Source organism: Zootermopsis nevadensis, unplaced genomic scaffold (assembly GCF_977971745.1).
Source record: "Zootermopsis nevadensis isolate Lab colony 2312 unplaced genomic scaffold, Znev_1.0 Znev_ptg000008l, whole genome shotgun sequence".
NCBI lineage: Eukaryota > Metazoa > Arthropoda > Insecta > Blattodea > Termopsidae > Zootermopsis > Zootermopsis nevadensis.
The window spans coordinates 14,236,445-14,260,037 of NW_028259140.1; the positions used below are offsets into that span (position 1 = coordinate 14,236,445).

A 23,593-nucleotide genomic window follows, 5' to 3' on the forward strand; every position below is an offset into this window, starting at 1 on the left:
TGCACTTGGTCCATCACTGATAGGTAGCTAAAGGAAAATTAAGGAATGGATGTCACTCCAGCTGTGTCTTATTTTGGAGATCGTGGGTTTGCATCTTATTCTGGATACCACCCCTGTGACTTTCCTCAGTTCCACAAAGCAGATACGGGGATAGGGCCCTAAAATAGGTTAGGACTATCCCTTTATAGCATTCTCAATTCACAGCCATTATTACACAACTTATGCAGTTGATGAAACAACTGTAATGAATCAATAATAATCATAATTTTGTTACTGTCATAATGAAATTGTATGTTTTACAGATATGAATGAGTTTCCACTACAGATGAAGCATAAGAAACATAAGCATAAAAAACATAAAAAGAAGAAGCTATTAGATGAAAGTGAGGGTTCGCAGGACTTGTCATTTGATGATGCTGATACAAGCAAACCAGCTCTTAAGTTAAAAATAAAATTTGGAACAGAAACAGGAGATAAAGGGTGTGTATTTATTACTTAATCAAGCTATTCTGGAAACATGTTTTTGTGTGTTATTTATATTTTAAATGTGAGCAGAATCAATAATCTATCCTGAGTCTTTTAACTAGGGCCTCATTTGATAGTTTAACATAGCATCATAACCAAATAAACATTAAGTGAAACAATAATTTATTTATGCTTATAAAAATGTCTTACATCAAGCATGATGTGCCCTAGTGTCATCTGTCATTGCATTATTTGTTGTAATTTATGTTGTAATTTATATCTGTGTTGCCCAGTGAACCTTTAATCAATTAACAAATTTATGTGAAACTTGGCAGGGTTAATATGTGTGCCACTATGACCAATCATACCTTTATAATAAATAATATCAAATTTGCTGTGATCATGGCCTTGGAAATTTCTGGGGTTTGTAATTGGAATGGCAATAGTGTCACTTAAAGGCAGGTCCTGAAATTTGATGTAGATTGTAAATAATAACATAGCATTTGTGCGAAATCTGTATTTAATTTCTGGTTTAATGTTCATAATTAGTGAACCATTGAAACTCAGCATATGATCTGTCAAAATGAAGGCATATTAAACATTTCTGCAAATTCTGTGTGCAATATATTTTATATGCAAACAGTTATTAAAAAGTTGGAATCTGCTGCAGTGGAAATTATGCTCAGGAATGGTGCACTAAAGTGAAAATATTGAAGTTACAGTTTCTACTAGCCTTGCCTTGCCTGGAGCACCTGGATGAAAGAAGATGTTACACATTTTTCACAGATATTTTTGTTTCTGTATTAGCTTGTTTATAACTTACTGAATATATTTTATTTTTATATGTTTATTTGAAGTGTGAAGATTTCTGGTGATGGTGTGTTATAATCTATAAAAGTGGATTTTTAACACTGTTTGTATTTCAATAAAGTTACAACATTTCAGAAGCTAGATCTGTCTTCAGGTAAAACAGAAATGATAGAAACCCTAGACAATAGGTTCCCTGGTTGAGCTATCCTCAGACCTAGACTTGGAAATACAGATGATGGACTAAGTCCAAAATTCCAATTTTACAGATTACTGTATTCAGTTCTTTGAATTTCTTTTATGAAATGCTGACTTTAATATTTTTCCAGTGCTGGTCAGTCAAGTTCTGCTGACAAAATGAGAGACAAGGGATCTCCAGCTAAGTTAATGGATAGGTCAGGGCAAGTGGGATCCTCTCCTAAGGCATCAAAGAAGAAAAAGGGTAAAGGCAAGGATAGTGGGACATCAAGTGAAGAAGAAAGGTGGTTGGATGCAATTGAATCTGGTAAACTAGAAGAGGTTAGTTAGTTCTGCTAGTTTTTCGTCGTGTTCTTATATGGGTTATTGAAACTAGACCAAGATAGTTTACTATGCAACTTATATTTTGCATTGTAGCAGGCCCAGGTTTACTTTAATTTGCCTGTTTTGTAATGACTGTGGTGAAAGAATGGTAATATGAATGGATCCTTGCACTATTAGCTCAGTACCAATATTTATCATCTGCAAAATAATTAATTAGTAAATTGTCTGGCTGTGAATTGGATGGCCAGGTTTTAATTCCCATCAGGGATGGCATATTATTCTGTGCCACCACCACATTCAGACTAGCTATTAGTTCACTCATTGGGTACCAGGGGCTCTTTCCTCAGGCAACAACTTGTTTGTATCTCCAGCTTTATGCTTACATGAGAATAGTCTTGTTTTAGCTGGTTTGACATTAGTAAGAATGTCAAAGAAAGAGGTAAGGATTATATTTTTCTAATTTCTGTACTGTATTACCAATATCCTTAATATCAGCTTATCTGACATTATTTATATGTTATCCCACACACTTATGATTTTAAGATCATTATAAATTTTTTGTACCGGGGTCCTTTCCTGGGGGTAAAGTGAGGCTTGGACGTGATGCTGACCACTCACCCCAATCTAGTGCTGAGGTCAAGCACCTACATGGCATATAGTGGGACAGCTTTACTTTTACTTCATAAATTGTTTGTGAGTGGTAGAAACTAGTTCACATGAATGTCACAAATTTGCAAATATTTGGGAATGACAATAACAGGTCAAAATAATAAATAATCATATGAAATTATATAAGAGCAGATTAAATATGGTTACTGCCTGCTATCATTTCATATGAATTTTTTTCTCCTGATTTTCTCTAAGTGCGTAAGTACAAAAATACATATACTTCTTCTTGAACTTATTATTTTATGTGATGTGAAAGTTTGGCTCTTACTCTGAGGGAAGAATATTTGTTTGAGAAGAAAGTAGTGATGAGGATATTTTAAATTATTAAATATGAAGTAAGAGAATAATAAAAAATAAAGCAAGAACTTCACAGTTATACACCATTTAACATTGTTAGGGCAATAAGGTTGAGGAGAAGATTAGTGGGACATGTGGCACATATGGGGGAAAATTGAAAGGAGGTCATTGTGTAGAACTAGGCATAGATAGAAGGATAATATTAAAATTAATCATGGATAAACAGAATGTGAAGATTTAAACTGCCTCAGGATGGGAATCCAGTGGAAAGGTCTGTGAATATAGTTATGACCCTTTGTATTTTTGGAAGAACAGGAATCCTTGACCAATTGAAAATCTGTCAGTTCTTCAATGAAGAGTATGCATCCTGGTATTAGTTACCATATGTCAATCTGCTTGTTGCATTCTTGAGGATGGAATAAGAACATGAATTCTGGACTTATAATTTTATGTTTGTCATACATTTGTAGTGATTTTTTCTTTTTCTTTTATTGTTTCTGTTTTCATTTATTGTATAGATGTGTAGGTTTATTTATTATTGTTTGTGAAGAACAATTTAAAATTTTCCTTCATACCTTTACTCTTTTTTAAGAAACATCTCTTTGTATGAAACTCTTTGCCCTGCAGGTAGATGATGAACTGAAAAAAATCAAACCTAAAGATCCAAAATTGATGACAGCTCGACAGAGAGCCATGTTTGAGCGAAAAACAGACAAGGAACCAAGTCCTGGAGGAGAACAGCTTCTGGCTCTGCCATCAGGTAAACTTACTGGAAATTTCTGATATTAGTGATGTGAAACTGAGTCTTATAACATATTTTATTGTAGTGTCAATAAAATCCTCTTAGGCAGTCTGCTACATCAGTTGGTTGTAGGAAGAAACTGATGTTTTGGGAACCATCTCCTTCCACAATCATCAGGGTTCTGTTGTGAGTCGATGCCTTGAACGTCTTTATATACCTGCCCAGGACTGGTGTTCGTGGCTGGACCAAAGCCAAGCAGAACTAGTAGGCTGAGTCAAGTGCTTGTGAAGTATGGCCTTGCTTTATTATTGGTGTTTTGTCAGACTGCTTGAGCATATTTGTCACAGTACCAAGCTCAGCCCAAAACTAAACCTCCGTCCCTATTGAAGTTGTTGGGATGTACTTTTACAAAGTGGTCCATGTATCCTGTTACTTTCTCTAGTATCGTGATGTTGAAGTCAATGTTGTGTCATGCTTCAATGCCATGTTCTGTGACAGCAGACTTATCTGGCCGGCCAAGATGTATGAGGTGCGATCGGAAAGTTTCAAGACTGTGTCAATAGAGGGCGAACCGGATGTAGTACGAGCTTCTGCCGCTAGGGGGTGCGGCCTACATTCATAGTGAATCAGTGTGCCAGCCGGCATCATCGAATTAGCATTTGTTTCTTAGTTACGGGCGTTTTGGTAGTGCATTACACCGACCCTCCTGCGATTTCGGAATGGCGGATTTTCATGAACAAATCAAATTTTGCGAAAGACTCGCCAAAACGGCTACGGAAACCTATGAAATGCTAAAGCAAGCATTTGGGGAGTCTGCAATGGGTCGTGCACAAACGTTTGTGTGGCATTCACGTTTTAAAAATGGCCGAACCTCTGTCGATGATGACGAGCGTTCTGGACAACCATCTTCGAGCACAACGCCTGAAAATGTTACGAAGATTCGGCAGGCCAGTCACGAAGATCGACGTAGTACCATCAACGACTTGTGCGACAATGTTGGGATAGGCTATGGGACCTGTCAGCTGATTCTAAAGGAAGAACTCCACATGCGACGCATCGCAGCCAAGTTTGTACCAAGGCTCCTGTCTGAGGACCAGAAGCAGAATCGACTTCTCGTTTGTCAGGAGCTCAAAGATCTTGCAACTTCCTTTCTAAGGTTATCACAGGTGATGAAAGCTGGGTTTACGGGTACGATCCGGAAACGAAGCAGCAATCTTCACAATGGAAGAGCCCATCGTCACCACGACCGAAGAAGGCAAGACAGGTCAAGAGCAATGTGAAGTCAATGCTGATCTGCTTTATCGACCAGGAGGGGATCGTCCATAGGGAGTTTCTTCCTGCAGGTCAGACGGTCAATGCTGAATTTTACTGTGGGGTCCTGAGGTGGTTGTGTGAAGATGTGAGACGGAAGCGGCCGGCAAAGTGGCGCAACCACAACTGGCTGCTGCATCATGACAACGCACCAGCGCACACCGCCCTCAAAGTTCGGCAGTTTTTGGCCTCAAACACCATGGCCATCATCCCGCACCCTCCTTATTCACCGTGTGACTTCTTCCTCTTCCCAAAGATGAAAATTCAGCGGAAGGGAAGTTGATTTGAGACGATAGAAGAGATTCAGGCAGAATCGCAGATGGTGCTTGACAGGCTGACAAAGAAAGATTTCCAGGGATGCTTCCAGGCTTGGCAGCGGCGCTGGGATCGTTGTGTTCACTCCCAGGGGAACTACTTCGAGGGTGATGGATGAATTTAATACCTGAGATAAGTGTACAGGTTTTTATAGGCGCAGTCTTGAAACTTTCCGATCGCACCTCTTATGAGTCTCATATGCTCTTCATACCTGGTCTCGTTGGTTCTGCCTGTCTGTCCAGTATGTCCTTAACTGCGTTCACATAGTTGCTGTATACATTTTGCCTGAAGGTGTTCCTGAGGTGCTCCATTTCACTCCCAAGACTTTCAGTGTCGCAAATGCTGCTCTCTTTTGATCTGGATGGTGTTTGGTCTTTGCATGGATGTACAGGTCTGTGTGCAGAGGTTTTCTGTGTACTGTATGTCTAAGTGAACCACCTGCTTACTTAGACATCCAAGAATGTAAGACCGAACGTTATGGTGAAGTACAGTCCGCAGACCAGGAGAAAATCCCTGCTAGGAATTCATTAAATGCGCATGCGCAAGATTTCGCGGTGAGTGGCAACCTATCCTAAAAGCGTTCATTCCACAACCACTGAAAGAACAACAAACAACAATCTTTCATGTGTTTTAATGGGTACAGCATTAAGATTACCTCACAGCGGCACAGCGATTTAATCTAGAATATTATCGCAACACCCGCAGAACACATTAGAGGTGCACTCACTACACGCTACTCTTAACTGCTTGATGTTTTCAGTCTGTGTGTAGTAGCCTTAAACTCTGGCGTATCGCACTTCCCACCAATAGCAGCCCTCTAGTCCAGCTGATAAGTAACATTCCGCCCACACCGCACCAGAAACGACTTCCCCTTGCAGAGATTTTCTCGTCATCTGTCCTGTTTTGTATTTGTGAGGTTTTGGGTTAAAATCTTGTCCCAGAGACCAACTATCGTGGTGGGTTTTTTGTGGTTATCCTCATTCCCTCCAGACAAAATCCAGGATAGTACCTTAAATTAGGCGACTACTGCATCCTTCCACATCCTTTCTAATTCATTGTTCACTGTTATCCTCTCATTCAAGGCTATATAGTCTGAGCTGCTGAAAATGCATTCTTAAATAAGTTATAAATTAATAAATAAACAAGAACAGAAGTAACCTGTTATGTTCCACCTCCATCATGAACTTGATGTTAGGATGTGGCTGATTGCCCAAGAGGATTTTATTGAGTTTAATTGCCATAAAAGCTTCAAATCGTACTTTATTGTGATGTCTTTGAATCCCCCCCCACCTTCCATTCCTACAATTTCAGAAGAGCTGCTTTGATTTATTAGATCAAAAATATGATGACAAATGGGAACAACTTGATGTTTTTTCTTTATTTTATATGAATATAAATGCTAGAGTTTAATCAACAGGCACAAGTATCTTAATCATTTACAAAGACTGGAAAACAACTGAATTTCAAAACAGTTTATTTGTACTGTTTTGGGCCAGGAATATGTGATGAAACAGATGAAGCAGACATACCTTATTTGATTGAGATTGTTTGTTTTGGCTTTCATTTATGGGTGGATCCGTTACCGATATCTTACCCTGACAGGGTTTTGTGGGTCTTTTCAGTCATTCATGCAAAGTTTGGTTTAATATTTTAATATGGTCACAGTTTTTTTCTGTTGCTTCATATTCTTGCTGTTTATCATTTGATTGCATGGAGCAGAGGCCTTTTGATAAGCTGATGGTAGCTGATTTGGTAAAGGACTTCCTTGCATTTATGGAACATAAACATTCATTATTGTGTCCATACCTGGTACCAGACCATAACCTGATCTTATTTAATCCAGTCCACACCCTCACACTGTTTTTCTAAGTGTCATTTTAATATTGATGTGCCATGTGTTCCAAGGCTCCCAAGTGATGTCTTTACTTTACAAAATACTACCAAATTTTTGTATTAATTACTTACTTGTGTATTCATGCTGCATGTCTAGTCCAATCTCATTGTAATAAGAACACAACAAAAGCCAGACATGTTATAAATACTTTGTTTTGAAGATATGATAGTCCTTTGGTTAATATTTTCTGTGTGTGTATCATATTGAAATTCAACAGACTGTTGTATGTGAGTTTTCAGTTTCTTCTATGGCAGAAATTTTGAAGGCAGCTTCGATTATGTCCGTGTTTATGATGAGCCATAGAATCATAACATTTGGTACTCTTTGATTTTCTTAGATGACAGATGAATCATATTTTTATGTTTTAGTGTATTCAGAACAGTTATGTAATTGGTAGTTCATTTAGTTGTGGAAGGCACATAATTAGTGTGTCAGATCAGAGTCTTCCAGATATTTCTTCCATGTACCATTTTGATCAAGTAGGTATTAATACAACTTCTTCCCAAATACAAGTGCAGACATTAAAGAAGTCAGGTTTTATGCAGCAACAAAAGATAATAGAAACTAAAAGTTAGGTTTTATTTGTTTTTGTTTTTTTCCTTATTCCTTTTCTTTACTGAAATTATTTATGTTATTCTTACTGAAATTTGCTACATATTGGGTATATTACCAGCTAGCTGAATTCTCATGTTGGGTGCAATGTCCTTTATTCAGGGTCTTTCATGCACAGGTTTGTTGTGGCAAAGAGGAGTAGCTTTCACTATCAGTAAAACTCTTTATAATATAACTGAAAACCACAATCAGAAGCTCATATTCTGTTTTTGTAAGATTCTGTTTGAACTATAGCCAACTTTCACAGTTAGAGTTTTAATAGAAAATTACTTCTTATGTAATAATTTATACTGAGATCTACCATTTCATAAATTTATTCCCAGATGCCCAGGAAGTAACAGGGGATGACAAAAATTGCATAACAATTTTCATAATTTATGTGGTCAACCAAATTTTATGGTGGAATGAATGAGTATTAGATGGGCAGAACATGATTTGCAAATAGGAGAGATAAGAATTTAATACATTATGTTAGTCACAAAATTACTTTGGAGACTTAGATGTAGATAGCAGGACAACATTAATAGAAACTATTATTGAGAAGTTGAGAGAGTATAAATCTCCGAGTACTGATCAGATTCCGGCCGAATTGATCAAAGCAGGGGGCGAACGTTGCATTCCGTGGTACACAGACTTTCTCACTCTTTATGGAATGAGGAGGAAATTCCACAGCAGTGGAAGGAATCCGTTATTGTGCCAGTTCATAGAAAGGGTGATAAAACTTTAGTGTAATAATTATCGAGAAGATTTCCTTTTATCACCTGTTTCCAAATTTTATCCAGAATTCTTCTGGCGAGGCTAACTCCTTATGCCAGTGAAATTGTTGCGGATCATCATTGTGGGTTCCATTGTAATAGATCTACAACTGATTTACATTCACCAAATACTAGAGAAAAAGTGGGAGTACAGTGGGACAGCCCATCAACGATTTATAGACTTCAAGAAAGCCTATAACTCAGTTAAAAGAGAAGCTCTTTGCAATATTTTGCTTAAATTTGGTGTACCGAAGAAGCTAGTCAATCTAATTCAAATGTGTTTAAGTGAAGCCTCTAGCAAAATTTGATACATTTCCTGTTCAGATTGGCGTGAAACAGGGAGATGCCCTATTGCCACTGCTTTTCAATTTTTCCTTAGAATGTGCAATCAGGAAAGTCCAAGAAAATCATTGTGGTTTGGAACTTAATGGGACACATCAGCTTTTGGTGTATGCTGACAATATTAATCTGTTGGGTGATAATATAAGTACTATAAAAGCAAACACAAAAACACAGCTATTACAAGACCTTGACCACTTGGGTACATGTAGCTGTAAGCTGTTTAGAAGCAAATTTGTATTACTGTGGCACATGAAACACCATGCTGAAGCTGTACTACAGGGTATTAAAAAGTCTCTGCCACTCTAATCAACCAATTTCTGAATATTTCAAAGAATAGAAACAAGAGATCATATTGTAAAATGTATACAAACTATGCTGTCAGGGTGACTGTTTTGCAATTCAGGTATGGGAAAAATTTATTCATCTGCAATAGCTTATATTTTCTTTGAAAATTCTAGACTAAAAACTGCAGTGAATGGACTACAATTTATTTAACAATTTCTGCCATTAAAAGCTATTAAATGTCAAAATATTCCAGCTGCCAAGATAAAAAGGATTTAAGTACCCTCTAGCAAAATTTGATACATTGCCTTTTCAGAATGGCCTGAAACCGGGAGATTCTCTATCACTGCTGCTTTTAAATTTTGCCTTAGAATATACCATCAGGAAAGTCCAAGAAAAACAGAGTGGTTTGGAATTGAATGGGACTCATCAGCTTTAGAAGTTTGCTGATGATATTAATCTGTGGGCAATGATATAAATGTTATAAACGCAAACACAAACACTTCTAAAGGGTACTAGTGATGTTGGTCTAGAAATAAATGCAGAAAAGACAAATAACATGTTAATGTCTCGGCATAAGAATTCAGCAAAGAACCAGAATATGCGGATAATTAATGAATTGTTAAAAAATGTGACAAAATTTGAGTACTAGGGAACAACACCAAGAAGTCAGAATGATGCATTTAATGAAATCAACAGCAGATTAAATTCAGGGGATTCTTGCTGTGATTCATTCCAAAATGTTTTGTCCTCCCATCTCATATCAAATAACTAAATATTAAAATATACATAAGTTTAATTTTGTCAGTTGTGCTGTGTGGGTGTGAAACTTGGTTCCTCACTTTGAGGGAGGAACACAGATTGAGGGTCTTTTAGATCAGAGTGTTGAGAAGGAGAAAATTGCATAATGATGAGCTTCATATCCTGTACTCCTCACCTGATATTGTTAGCAAGATTAAATCAAGGAGGTTGAAGTGGGCTAGGCACGCAGCAGGCATAGGTGAGGGGAGGGGTGTTTACAAGGTATTGGTTGGGAGGCCTGAATGGAGGAAGACTGCTGGGAAGACTTCGGTGTAGGTGGGAGGATAACGTTAAGATGGACCTTAGGAAGATAGAAATCAATGAGCTACCTCAGGATAGAGTCTGGTGTTGGGCTTTTGTGAACGCAGTGATGAACCATGAAGAAAGTGGGCTATTATTTGACAAAAGGAGCATGCAATCGACTTCTCAAAGAATTTCCTGTACCATAAAGTGAGTAAGTGAGGATAATATTAAAATGGACCTTGGAGAATTATAACGTGAATGTGTGGCTGGATTCACCTGCCTTGGGATAGGGTCCAGTGGTGGTGCTTGTGAACACATAATTAACTTTTGTGTCACATAAAACATGGGAATTTTCAGGACCAGATGAGCTACTATTTGCTTCTCAAGAAATATTCTGGCAAGTGGAGTGAGTTACAATAGGTTTTGCCAGATGACTTGTTTATTTGTAACCTTGAAAATTGTTGGATTCTCCTAATTCTGAATTTCCTGTAGGTTACAAGGAAAAAGTCATGACAGCTGAAGCAATACAGAAGGCTGCACTGAAGTCTCAGAAACGAAAACAATTGGCTGATGAGAAGAGGGAAAAGGACAAGGTAATATGATGTTTGTTTGGTAAAGACTCATTATAAGCTGCTACAGCTTGTACATAGAACACAACTAATACGGATTGGTAAACTGCGTATGTAAGCTTAATAGGGAAGTTCTAGTACAATAATCCTGTTTTATGGCAATACTTCTGGGTAAAAATTCACCAGTTAACAGTAATATTGGCATATGTTGTTATGCTACTCCCAACACTATCATTTTCGTACTGTTGCCATTTGCATTCTTGCTCACAATTTCTAAAGTTCTGGGATTCACCATGCACCTTTCTTTTGATGGTCTTCCAGGTATGCTTATGTGGATGCTATTACATTTTTAATTCAAATAGTCCCTCAGTTTGTTATGGAATTATCAGTGTTTAACAGAACCTGAAAGTACGTTGTAAGAGACTGCTACTGGATCCTGTCTTTAACCAGTTGAATCCAGTCTATATCCTTACAATCTGTTTCTGTAAGATCCATATTAATATTATCTTAATATGTACCAAATTATAAAGCTCGTGGTGCGGTTTACTTTGTGCTCCTCTTACTTCCTCTGTGTTAGGTCCTAGTACACTTATGTGCACCCTGTTTTATACACCATCAGTTCATGTCTTCCTTTAAGGCAAGAGACAAACCATATGAAACAATTAGTAAAATTATTCTTTTATGTATTCTAATCTTTACATTTTTAGTAATGTGTGATAAGACATAAAGATTCTGAACTGAGTGGTAGTAGGCATTTTCCATATTTAACCAGTTCTTAATGTTTTTGTGATTGAAATTTCTTGTTATTGTCATTCCCAATTATTTGAACTTTACTGAGATCTTGAAGGTTCTCCTCTGTTCTGGCTATGAGCCTTGATCATATTCTTTTTAACATTAAAGTTACTATTATTGTTACTGCATTTTTGGACATTGTCCATTGTCTGCTGTTTTATATTTAAATCTATGTGGATATAACCGCAGTGCTTTTGCCTCTATATCCATCATATATTTATCACACTATACATCACTCAAAATACTTGAGAGGTATTTTAGAATTACCAAGACATTGTTTTTAGCAATGAATTTTGGACAACTAAGAAGTATGATGCCATTGTAAAATTTCTTGAAAGTTGGTTGTTTTTGCCAACGTAACAGATATGCAGCAGTTAGTGAATGGACTAGGGTTGCTTAGTCAGTATAGTGTCTGACTACAGACTGGATGACCAGGGTTCGATCTCCAGTAGGGGCTAAGGATTTTCTTCTAGCCCCTGCATCCAGAATGGCTCCGGGATGCTCCCAGCCTCCTATCCAATGGTACTGGAACCCCTCTTCTTGGGAATAAAGTGTGGCTGGGGCATGACGCTGACCACTCACCCTCGCATCTAGTGCAAAGGTCAAGAATGAGTTGGAGCTATATCTCCTCTCTCCAAGTGCCTCCATGGTGTGTGGTGGGACAGTTTTACTTTAACAATAGACTATCATAAATCTCAACCATACCTTGAGAATCATGAGGCTCCCCTTGCCCCTAACTCTGTACCTACCTCTGCTAAGTAATGTATGTGGTTTCACGTATGGTACATTTCAGATACTGAAAGGTTGGGAATACAAAACTCAGTGAACTATAAAATTTGTGATTTTAGAAAAAAACCATGGAGAGGTTGCTAAAGAAACAGGAGTCAAAGTCTGGGAAGAGCAGTAACAGATCACGATCTGCTCGAAAACAGGTTCCTCGGGTGACGTACCATAATACTGTGGATGGTATTAGCATATCACTCCCTTCAGGTGTGGATTTCTCTCTCCATTCACAGACTACTACAGAGTAAGTAAGGACTTGTTGTTTGGCTAGTTGAGCATGGGTTAATTTTACTCTGTGTGTGGGTGTCTTTGTAATTCATTATGTTATTGTGTGATAGGTATTGTAAAATAATTATGTTGTCTGAAAGTTGGTGCATACAAAACACAATAAGTTACTGCCAATAAAAGTGAATGTCTCAGTAAAGTGATGTGTTTAGATTTTAAATAATTTCCTTGGAAATGTTCCTCCTTCACATCTTCTGAATGGTAGATTCTAAGGGGGATAGAAAGTTTATTTTCTCCCATGTGTTTGGAAATCATATGTACAGCATGAAAACTTAGTGTTGAACCCTCTAGTATAACACAATCCTTTTCTTTATAACTTTTTTTTCTTTAATTGTGGGATGCACGACTTTGGTTTATATTCTTGTAGCAACTTTTCCTCTCATACCTTGTTTGACAATCTGACTACACAGAATGAACTGTTGTGGAACAGTAAGGTCTGAGAGAATGGGAGTGCCATGTCATATGATATGAACAAACAGACAATTGAAACATGGTGTTTCCATGTTCATCATAAAAGTTGCCTTCTGCTGTTGGTGGATTGTGTGCGTTTCTCGGCACATCATATTTACCTCTGCAGACCATTGCTGTCAAGTCATCTCTTGTTTTGGATCAAAACATCACCATGTTTCAATTGTTTGTTGACATATGACATGGCATTCCCATTCTCTGAGGCCATACTGTTCCATAACAGCTGATTCTGTTCAGTCAGATTGTCAAACAAGTTATGAGAGGAAAAGTTGCAAGTGTACAGTCCATGTATTTCTACCTTTTTTGTAAAGTGCTTTACTATAATGTGTGTTATGTCATGTCTGCGGTAGCTCATGTTCTGTCTTTCCCCGAAGACTTCCATGCCATGTGTATAACCAGTCTTGTCACAGAGTTTATACATTTTGATTCCAATAAGTTTGTCTGAAACTTTTTTTTTTGGAGAAGTATTAAACTTTGTTTATAGCCAGATGTCAAAAGTAGTATAATGTTCTCAGTAGGCATTGTTTAATAAACCACAGACATTAATGAGTTTCCATAGTCTGCCATAGTTTGGATCTTTTGGTCAGTGGCACTGTCATTGTTTGAACAGTGTAGGAATACACAAAAATGCTTTGTGGAGTGGTCCTTGTTGATATGGGTTGTGACATTCTGTCTTTTGGCTGGTATGTTACCATGTATTTTGTTGGCTTACTGTCTCCATCATTAGGGCATCCTGAAGGTAGAGGCAGTTAGAACCTCTGAAGCCTTGATTAACTTCTTCCCCCTTTGCATTAATGTCTTCAGTTAGATCTTGGCACATTTTGTTTCAGGAAATCTGTACTTGTACCAGTACCATGTGGAGTGGAAGGCTGCACCAATATGAAAAAATATTGCTGTTGCAAAACTGGATTGCCATTGTGCAGTCTTGAGTGTTATCAGAAGAACATTGCAACAGTAAAAAATTGAAGTTAAAACTGTACATTTTAAGTTCTCTTCATTACATGCTCTCCGTTTCATAAATATGATTCATAAATTATGTTTCATACATAACAGTAATGCATTTCATATTCTTACTTATTTTCACACCTTTCTTCCACCTCCAGCTTCTAAGGTTGATGTCATCTATTAATAATATGAAAACATTCAAACTCAATTTAATCGGTATGAAGCTCCTTCTACATTGTCACATGCACATCATTATAAAGTGCCTTCCAGTATGTTATCTCAAAACTTATAGATAAACTTTACAAAATGCAAAATGATAGTTTTTTATAAATTGGAATTATAAATACTAAGGTGGTCCAGAGAAGAACTATTACTCCTGACACAAGGAAAGCTTCAGAAGTATCTTATGTTAATGTACTGTTGTGGTTATTTCAAAATGCATGTAAAATGATACATGTTACTGTGAGAATATGTGACAGACAAGCAGGCAAATTTATCTTAGGGTAGCTAATAAGTCCTTTGAAAGGGTTACAAAGTTCAAATATTTGGGAACAACAATAACAAATCAAAATGATACTCATGAGGAAGTTAGGAGGAGACTAAATTCCAGAAATGCTTGCTACTTCTCAGTTCAAAATATTTTGTCTTCCTGTCTGATTTCTAAGAACCTGAAAATTAAACTATACTAAACAATAATCTTGCCTGTTGTTTTGTATGGGTACGAAACATGATCTCTCACTCAGAGGGAGGAACATAGATTGCAGGTGTTTGAGAACAGGGTGTTGAGGAGGATATTTCGGCCTAAGAGGGAAGACGATGGGGTATGGAGAAAACTGCACAATGATGAGCTTAAAAATCTGTACTGCTCCCCCAGTATTGTCAGGGTGATTAAGTCGAGAAGAATGAGATGGGTGGGGCATGTAGCGCGCATGGATGGGGGCAAGAGGTGTGCACCAGGTATTGGATGGGAAGCCTGAGGGGAAGAGACCGCTGGGGAGACCTAGACGTAGATGGGAGGATAATCTCAGGCGGGATCTATGGGAGATAGGAGTTGAAGGAGACTGGATTTTGTTGGCCCAGGACAGGGTCCGGTGAAGGGCTTTTGTTAATTTGGTGTTGAACATTCTGGTCCCGTAAGCCATCTAGTTAGTTAGTTAGTGATTATATATTGAAAATTCCGTCCTTGTTTTATTAATCACTTTGTAACTTGGCCTTCATTAGGTCTTGCCTTCAAGTCATATGACATACTGGTGACACTTCCCCTTTTGTGGAAACCATTTCACTCTACACCTGCAACTTCAATTTTACGAAGTCAAGAGGAAAAGAAGTTGTTGTTTTTTTTCCTAATATTAATTTACTATAAGAAAACATTCAGATGACATGGAAATTCCTTCAAAAACATCGAAAATGATTAGTCAGTAAATATATGATCGTAATTCATACAACAGTACAGGACAATCATAATTTGATAGTAATTAATTGTGTTTTCATCACACTAATGAACAGTGACCACTACCTTGATGATGGAGGCTCAAAGTTGCTGCAAAATGATGGTAACGACCTACAAGACTATAGGGCTTTGCAATCTAGCAGATGAAGAGTAACATTTTCACCACCATGAAAACCTGAAATGAATTGGTCACTTGCGAAACCATATGAATGAATCTACTTTTTGAGGCAACTGAGCTATTGCTGCCATGACAAAAAATTGAAGTAAATGCTCAGCTTCCCACAAGAACCACTTCAAAGTCTACTGTGCCTGGGCAGCCTTATCTATCACCTGTATTTTGTCAAAACAACATAGTGCCAAAATGTTATTTTTACTAGGTTTTGGTTTAGGCTTTAAGCCTACAGAGACCACTGAAACCCACAGTGACTTCATCAGCACAGCAGTGACATAACCGCATGAATCATGCCCTGTTCCTTTGCAATTATGTATGTAATATGGGTACTTGTATAAACAACTCTAGACGTAAAATGGTTGGTGAACTATTACCTGTCTCCAAAAAATAGTATATACTTGCCACTTATTTTTGTGGGGAAAAGCATAAATAAATGTTTACTAGCGTTTTTTTTTTCAAAGTGAGGTTTATGGATTCATGTGGTTTTGCAAATGACCGATTTAAATCTAATATAACGAACAGTACAGTCATTATTACTCTACACAGGGACAAAACATTTCTTGTATTTTGTTAAAATAGGCACATTGTATGATGAAAAATACTTTCCGAATGAAACTTATTCATCTTCATGATGAAAACATATAGCCCACATGTTGCAGATTCTGTCAAGAACACTGCTATAGCAGCATTATTGGTGCAATGTAAAAGGCCAAACAGTCTATACCAAAATGAAAGAAATTACTTCTCTAAATTAAGACACTAAATGTTTCTTGTGTAACGTTCAAGATCAAGCAAAATAAAGTTGATAAATTTCCCATACAAGAAATTTTCTACTTAAGATAACTGTAGGTAATGTACTTGGTATTCATATCTTAATAAGAGGACTATCATGAAAACTGACTTCATAGAGCATGGAGATTCTTCAGAAGCTAACAGTGCCCTCAGGTAGTTGAGAAATTCCCCATATTTTATTGAACCCAAATATTCATTACCTGATTCACAAGTGTCTACCATTATTCTGTCCTGAGCCAGATGAATCCATTCAACACCCCCAGCTCCACTTTCCTAAGATCCATTTTAATATTATCCTCCCACCTACACATATAGGTCTTCCCATTAGTCTTATAACTTGTGGTTTTCCAGAAAAAAACATATACTCATTTCTCATCTCACCTTGTGCAGTGTTTGTCTCCACCCATCTCATCCTCCTGGATTTTATCATCCAAATATTCTGTGGACAACAGTGGAAAGAATCAATTGTTGTCCCTATCCATAAAACAGGGGACAAAACTGAGTGCAGTAACTTCCGAGGTATCCCTCTTTTGTCAACATTTTATCGAATATTCTTCTGTCACGTTTAACGCCATTTATGAATGAAACTATCGGACACGATAAATGTGGATTCCACCGTAATAGATAAACTGTTGATCAGATCTTTTACATTCGACAAATATTAGAGAAAAAGTGGGAGTATAATGGGTCAGTTCACCAACTATTTTTGGACTTTAGGAAGGCATATGACTCAGTCAGAGGAGAGGTACTGTGTGGCATTTTGACTTTGGAATGCCAATGAAACTTGTTAGGTTAATTAAGATGTGTGTGGATGGGGTATCTAGTAGAGTTCGTATAGGTAACCTTTTGTCGATTCCCTTCCCAGTGCACAATAGCCTAAAATGAGTTGTTTATCCCCAGTGCATTTTAATTTTGCTCTAGATCATGTCATCAGGAAGGTCAGAGGGAATCAAGAAGGGCTCAAATTGAATGATCTGCACCAGGTACTTGCCTATGCTCTTGATGTGAATTTGCTGGAGGAAGGTGTGGGTACCATAACCAAGAATGCAGAAACTCTCCTACAGGCTAGCAACGAAATAGGCCTAGAAGTAATTGTAGACAAATCAAAATATGTGTGTCTGATATGAGATCAACATCAGCAACAATGGCAGAACATAGTTACAAGTAACGCATCATTTGAAAATGTTTAAAAATTTAAGTATCTGGGAACAACAATAACAAATAGAAATGATGTCCATGATGAAATTAAGAGTAGAATACATTCGGGGAATGCTTGTTTTCATTCAATTCAAAAACTATTATCATCTTGTTTACTATCCAAAATCCAGAATATCAGGATATATAAAACAATAATTTTTCCGGTTGTCTTGTGTGGTTGTGAAACATGGTCTCTTACTTTGAGGAAGAACATAGATCACAGTGTTTGAAAGCAAGGTGCTCATGAAGATATTTGGACCTAGGAGGGATGAAATAAGTAGGGAATTTAGAATATTTCATAATTGTACAGGTCACTTAGCATTGTAAGGTTAGTGAAATATTGGAGGCTCTGTTGGGCTGGACATGTAGCACACATGGGGAGGCAAGAGGTGCATACAACATTTTGGTAGGGATTCATTCTTTAAAATGACCACTGGGTAGATCAAGAAGGAGATGGAAGGGTAACATCAAGATGAATCTTAGTAAGGTGGGCTGTGAGGATGGCAAATTGGTGGAGCTGGCTCAGGATCATGGCCAGTGGCGGGCTTTGGTATTGTCTGTGTTAAACCTGCATGTTCTGCTACCAGGGAATTAGTTACTTTGGAAGTTAATATTTTGTGAAAATTATAAATTATGGAGCTCCTTTGAATCTGTGTTATCATTGAGACTATTGACTGCTAGTCTCTTCCTTATCACAGTGTTTCTTAAACGATTGTGTCTTGTTACGCCGAGAACTGATTATAGAAATCGCATCTCAGCTGCTTCAATTCTACTTAAGTCTTTCTTTGTTAATGTCCAATCTTCACTTCCATAGAGGCCAGCAGCCACTGCCATAACCTTGTAATATTTAATCTGGAAACCCATTCTAGTTTTGTTCTTCAAAGTGCTTCTGATTGTATCGCATATATAATTAAACTTCTCCAGCTTATGACTGATATCCACTTCTCTGTGATATGAAAGTTGGCACCCCAGAAAGTTAAATTGTTCTAAAGGCTGGTTGTCTACCATAGCTTAGACCTCAAAAGTCATTTGCCACAAAAGGCCATGGCTTGTTTTATCTTTGGAAATGGAAGAATTATATTCAGCAATTACTTTTATTATTTTTATCATCAGAGATAATAACCTTGTCATCCGCAAACATAAATTTTTCCTTCTCCATATTTTCATGCATTTTTAAAACATTCGGCTGTGATTACCAATGTCTCACAGCATTGTTGAGGTATAGGTTAAATAAAGTAGGGGACAAACTGCACCCTTCTCTAACTCCTGAACAAAGACAATCTCCTGTGTTCATTCTGATGCACATGCTCTATCATACATGTTGTTTGTTACATCTACCAGATGGTTAGCGACACCCCTCCTGTGGAGAATGCTCCATAGTTTCCGTCAGTGTACTCATGAAAGATTCTGAACTATGTAATAGTATTTCCCGAATTTAACCTATACTTCATTTTCTTGAGTGAAATTTTGATTTGTTACTTTTGTTGCCAAATAGGTCTGTTATCTTAATGTAAAAGTACATGACGGATAAATAAAATGTTCTTAGAGGATATGACCCATTTTGTGAAAGGACTTTTAAAATTATGTATAGTACCCAATACAGAAAATGTTAACATAAGATGAGCTATTGCCAACAATAATCATGAATGAAGAAATACGGATGCATCCAGATTTAGAACAAATATTGTTTCAGCACTGGAATATCCACATATCTATTAATGCAGTCAATAGACCCATCTGTGATAATACTACTGATGATTAGTTTAATTTGTATTTATGGTCCCTAAAATTATAATCATCATGTATACTCAATGGAATATTGTTAAATGATGTCGTGGATTGAATTCATCTTGCTGAGGATGGAGACTGGTGGTGGACTCTTGTAAAATTCTGTTCAACCTCAGGGTTGCATAAAACCAGGGAATTTCTTGCCTGTGAACTTTTCAAGCACTACACTGTTCTGTGGAGCTAATAATACATTAAAATTAGCAGTTTCTTGTAAGACTTGAGGTTCTCACAGCGGTGAGTATGAAGATATTCGTCTTCTGGGTTATTGTGCTGTGTAGTCTGGTCGATGTTAACCAACGTTTCAGAGGTCATACTGCCTCCGTCATCAGGGCGATGAATATGCCAATAGGGTGTGAGGTGCTGGGTTTATAGGCCGGGAAGTGAAAGGTGTAGCCTGCCCCGAGCCAATGGGAGCAGGTATGGGAGTGGACCAATGGTAGCACGTGGGCGAGAGTGGGAGAGGGAGAGAAAGTAGAGAGAGAAAGGTGAGTTTAGTTGTATGGATCAGGGCCCTGAAACGTTTCTTCATGGCTTTTACTGTTAGGCATCTCTGTTTTGGGAATATTGTATCTATTAAGCGCTGTTAAATTCATATCCTGAATATTTTAGACTTAAAATTTGGAACATGCTTTGGCAAAATATAACTTTTTTTCTCTCCTGCTGAATGGTGTAGAGCAGTGGTATTCAACCTCTTTTGTTCGTGTACCCCCAGATATAATTTCTCTTCTTTCTCTCATTACTTTTAATATTTATGTCATGAAATTATGTCTTTGCTGTTGCTGGTCATAACATTCTAAAGAAATTGTACCAGGTTCTATTTAACATAGCATGTGCATAGAAGTGAAAGAGGGAATATTCTGACTGTTAATTTAATTGCTGAACTGTGTGCCATTGTTTTGGGTTTTTGCTACATTCTTTGTAGGGTCAGACTGACAGTATTGATTGAAAAACAGAATACACTTCTGTAAACAAAGAGAATGACGTTGTCTTTCAGTTGTCAGTACCTAAGTTTAACAAGCACAGAACAAACAGTAGATTACGTCGCTTTAAAATCCCATACTGTGACAGGTGAACTTGCTGTAGTGATTAATTTTTTAAAATGTAGTTTGAAGAGCTAGAATTTTGTTCGTTACATGTTATACTTAGCCCATTCTTTACTCAAATATGTTACATCAGACACACCAAACTCAAAGTCTACCAAGGGTCAATAAGAGGGGACTGTTACAAGAGCCACCACATTGGTGGGAAAAATTATAACCTCCTACTTCTGCTACATACAAGTTTGAACTTAATGTGTGTTCATTGTTCAACTATTTTTCTACAAGTACACATAAATATTAATTTAATTTAATTTAAACACATTTCTACTATATTAGTTGCAATATAAAATAGCAGTATGTAAGTTGGAATTTTAAATATATCTGAAACTTTAAAACTTAATATTTATTTGGAAAGAGAGTGGGACTAGTTTCTTATCACCACATTGATAACCCACTACAAGATGGTCAAAAATAGTGCAAATGTTGAAAAAACAAGTGTTTTTAATTTGAGAAGATAAAACCTTGTGATAGTCACAAGAATACTACAGACTTTTATGGGCCTTGTTCTCCGTTTGTAAGGGATTCTTACTCTGCCTTATATGTATGCGCATTGGTGGAGGGGACAGAAACTCTTGCGGCAAGCACCGAAACATTTTGCAAAGTGAATTTAATGCAATTTCTTTCATCTATATGCATTAATGCTATTCGTTTAGAACAGTGCATTGAGAAATCTGCCATTGGAAGAATTATTTGTGAAAATATAACAATCTTAGTGCCATGCTAGTTTGACCTACTTACAATATTTCAAATAATTTTAATATAGTTTGTAGGATACATATTGTACAGGATATTTTAACACATCTTTGCCACTTCATGTCATTAATAAATTCACCAATAATTTAAAAAAACTAAGTGAATTCAACATTAAACATTTTTAAAATGCAGGATGTTTTTTCAGCCATGGAACCTTTGTATTTTTTATCTAAAATACTAGGACTGGCTCCATATTCTTATGTTCAGTCTACAAATGGATCATATGTTATCAAAACCTCTAGTATGCTCAGTATTGTGTGGAGTTTGGTAGTATTTCTACTTGTACTGGGATTATTCATTCATATTTTGTTTTTCAAATTTTTTACACTTTCACCAAGTCTTGCAGCAAGTTATGTAATCATTTTTGGTTTTCAGAAAATATCGCTCCTGGGAAGTTGTGTCACATTTCTTTTCTTAGGAGCAACAACAAACAGAAGCAAGTTCAAAATAATTATGGAGAATTTATCAACAATTGACAAGTTTCTACTAAGAAATAAACCAGGAAATGCATATAAGGGAGAATTTTACTTTTTGATCTTCCAGATTCTGCTCATAATTGCAGTTCTGATTGGTATGTTTTATTATTATGTATCTATCACTTCAAATTTTCAAAATATTATGTTTGCTGTTTACTATATGGTGACTTTATTAATTAACAGTGTAGGGTTAATTCAGTTTCTATTTTTACTGCGAATTTTGAAATTGAGTTTAAAGAGAACAAGTGAAGAATTAGAAATGTTGGAAATTAACTGTGAGACAACCACTGAATTCTTCAAGCTCAGAAATATTTTGGGTGAAAATCTATGGAAAGATGAACAGTGTTGCAACATTCTTACTCTGAGGTCTCTTCATTTCAAGATATATGAATCATCACAAATTGTTAACACAAGCTATGGCCTGCTGATGCTGATAGAAACATCTCATAACTTTGTCTCAATAGTGAGCCTTGTGGATATCACACTCATTCTATTGGACAGGAAACGATACATAATTACAGTTGTATACTATATTTGTTGGCTTATGTACTACACTTTGAAGACAACAGTTCTGATGTTTACAAGTCAGATGACTTGCAGTGAATCAAGAAAAATTCTGGCAGTTTTGCATAAGTTACTCTTACAGCCAAACATACATGATGACTGTGAGAGGCAGCTTCGTCTTTTCATCATGCAAGTGATTAACAACAGAATTGAGTTTACTGCGTGTGGAATATTTCCTTTGGACTTACCAACGTGGCATTCCATTGTTTCAGCTGCCACTATGTACATTATAGTTTTTGATCAACTGAGAAAAAGCTAATGTAAGAAAAGATAAGCCATCACTGTATGTTATTACATTGTCCTTTAATTTCATTGAGTGGCCTTATGCTGAAGTTACAGTTCTGTAGTTTTCCTATTTACTGACCTGTAATGTAGGTAAAAGTCTGCAGGTTACCCTTGTCTAACTACCACAAATTATTCACCTCTCATGTTTAAAGAACTTCAAATTGGACAGAATTATCTGTATATGTATTTTTATTTTTCATTTTTAACAACAATAATATAAAACACCAAGCACAGGTACTTACATGTTTTGTCATGTAAGAAAATGACATTATCAGACCTTTATATATACTAAGAAACATAACACACAGGCTATGTTATTAGTAATGTTATAATTATGTTAAAATATTATTATAATTATACAGAGTATACACATCAAAAGTGTATTTAATCTACTGTAACATTGCTCATGAACTGAAAGGCAGAGGAATGAAAAATAAATGCATTTGAGTAGATTACATGATCAAGTTTATAATTTGTGCTACTGGAGTTTCCAAGTCTTTCCACGTGAAGTGCTTTGATCATAGTTGCTAAAGTGGCATGCCAAGTAAAAGAATCTTAAAACCTTGCATTCCGTGCAGTGTATTGATATATAAAATCATGCATACAAACAAAACTGTTTACACATTAAATAACACTTTGTGCCAAACAAGTTTCAACTTCAAGAGGTCATCATCAGTGGCAAAACTGTAATTCATTAGTCTGTCTATTAAAATCATACAATTCAGTATTTGTTGAGAGTTGTCAGGTTTCAGTCTCATGGACACATGATGAGGCTCAGTATTACTTCTATTATATTTCGGGGCCCGGGGGGGGGGATTTGCATGAGGAATGAGGAGTGGTGTGGTTGGTTGGAACCAAGTATAGAAACGCAGTGCCACTTATGTGCTGGTGTTTGTCAGGATTGTTATTTTATGTGTGTAAAATCGTTGTGTAGGGTTCTTAGCTTGGCAAGGACTAATTTGTTAGGCCTGTCAGTCAGAGTGTTTATTAGAAGAATGTAGAGATGTGTGTGTGTGTGTGTGTGAGAGAGAGACAGACAGAATTTATTGACCATTTAGTTTAGGTACTGAATTTTAAGAATGTGGAAGATGAAAGTAGGCAGTAATACCATGGCCTT

At 36.8% G+C, this 23,593-nt stretch overlaps 2 protein-coding genes across 2 annotated transcripts in view; both read left to right on the forward strand.

Annotated features, from left to right (window-relative positions):
- LOC110839612 (kelch-like protein 10) overlaps positions 1–23,593 on the forward strand; it is a 165,206-nt gene that overhangs the window by 50,608 nt on the left and 91,005 nt on the right. The gene's annotated exons all lie outside the window — the stretch shown is intronic.
- Positions 28–14,004, forward strand: LOC147874475 (INO80 complex subunit B-like). The gene is made up of 7 exons (XM_087345181.1): positions 28–167; positions 303–480; positions 1,602–1,791; positions 3,388–3,520; positions 10,550–10,650; positions 12,267–12,445; positions 13,785–14,004. The coding sequence occupies exons 2-7, from the start codon at positions 305–307 to the stop codon at positions 13,918–13,920; spliced, it is 915 nt and encodes a 304-aa protein (XP_087201307.1). The 5' UTR covers positions 28–167; positions 303–304; the 3' UTR covers positions 13,921–14,004.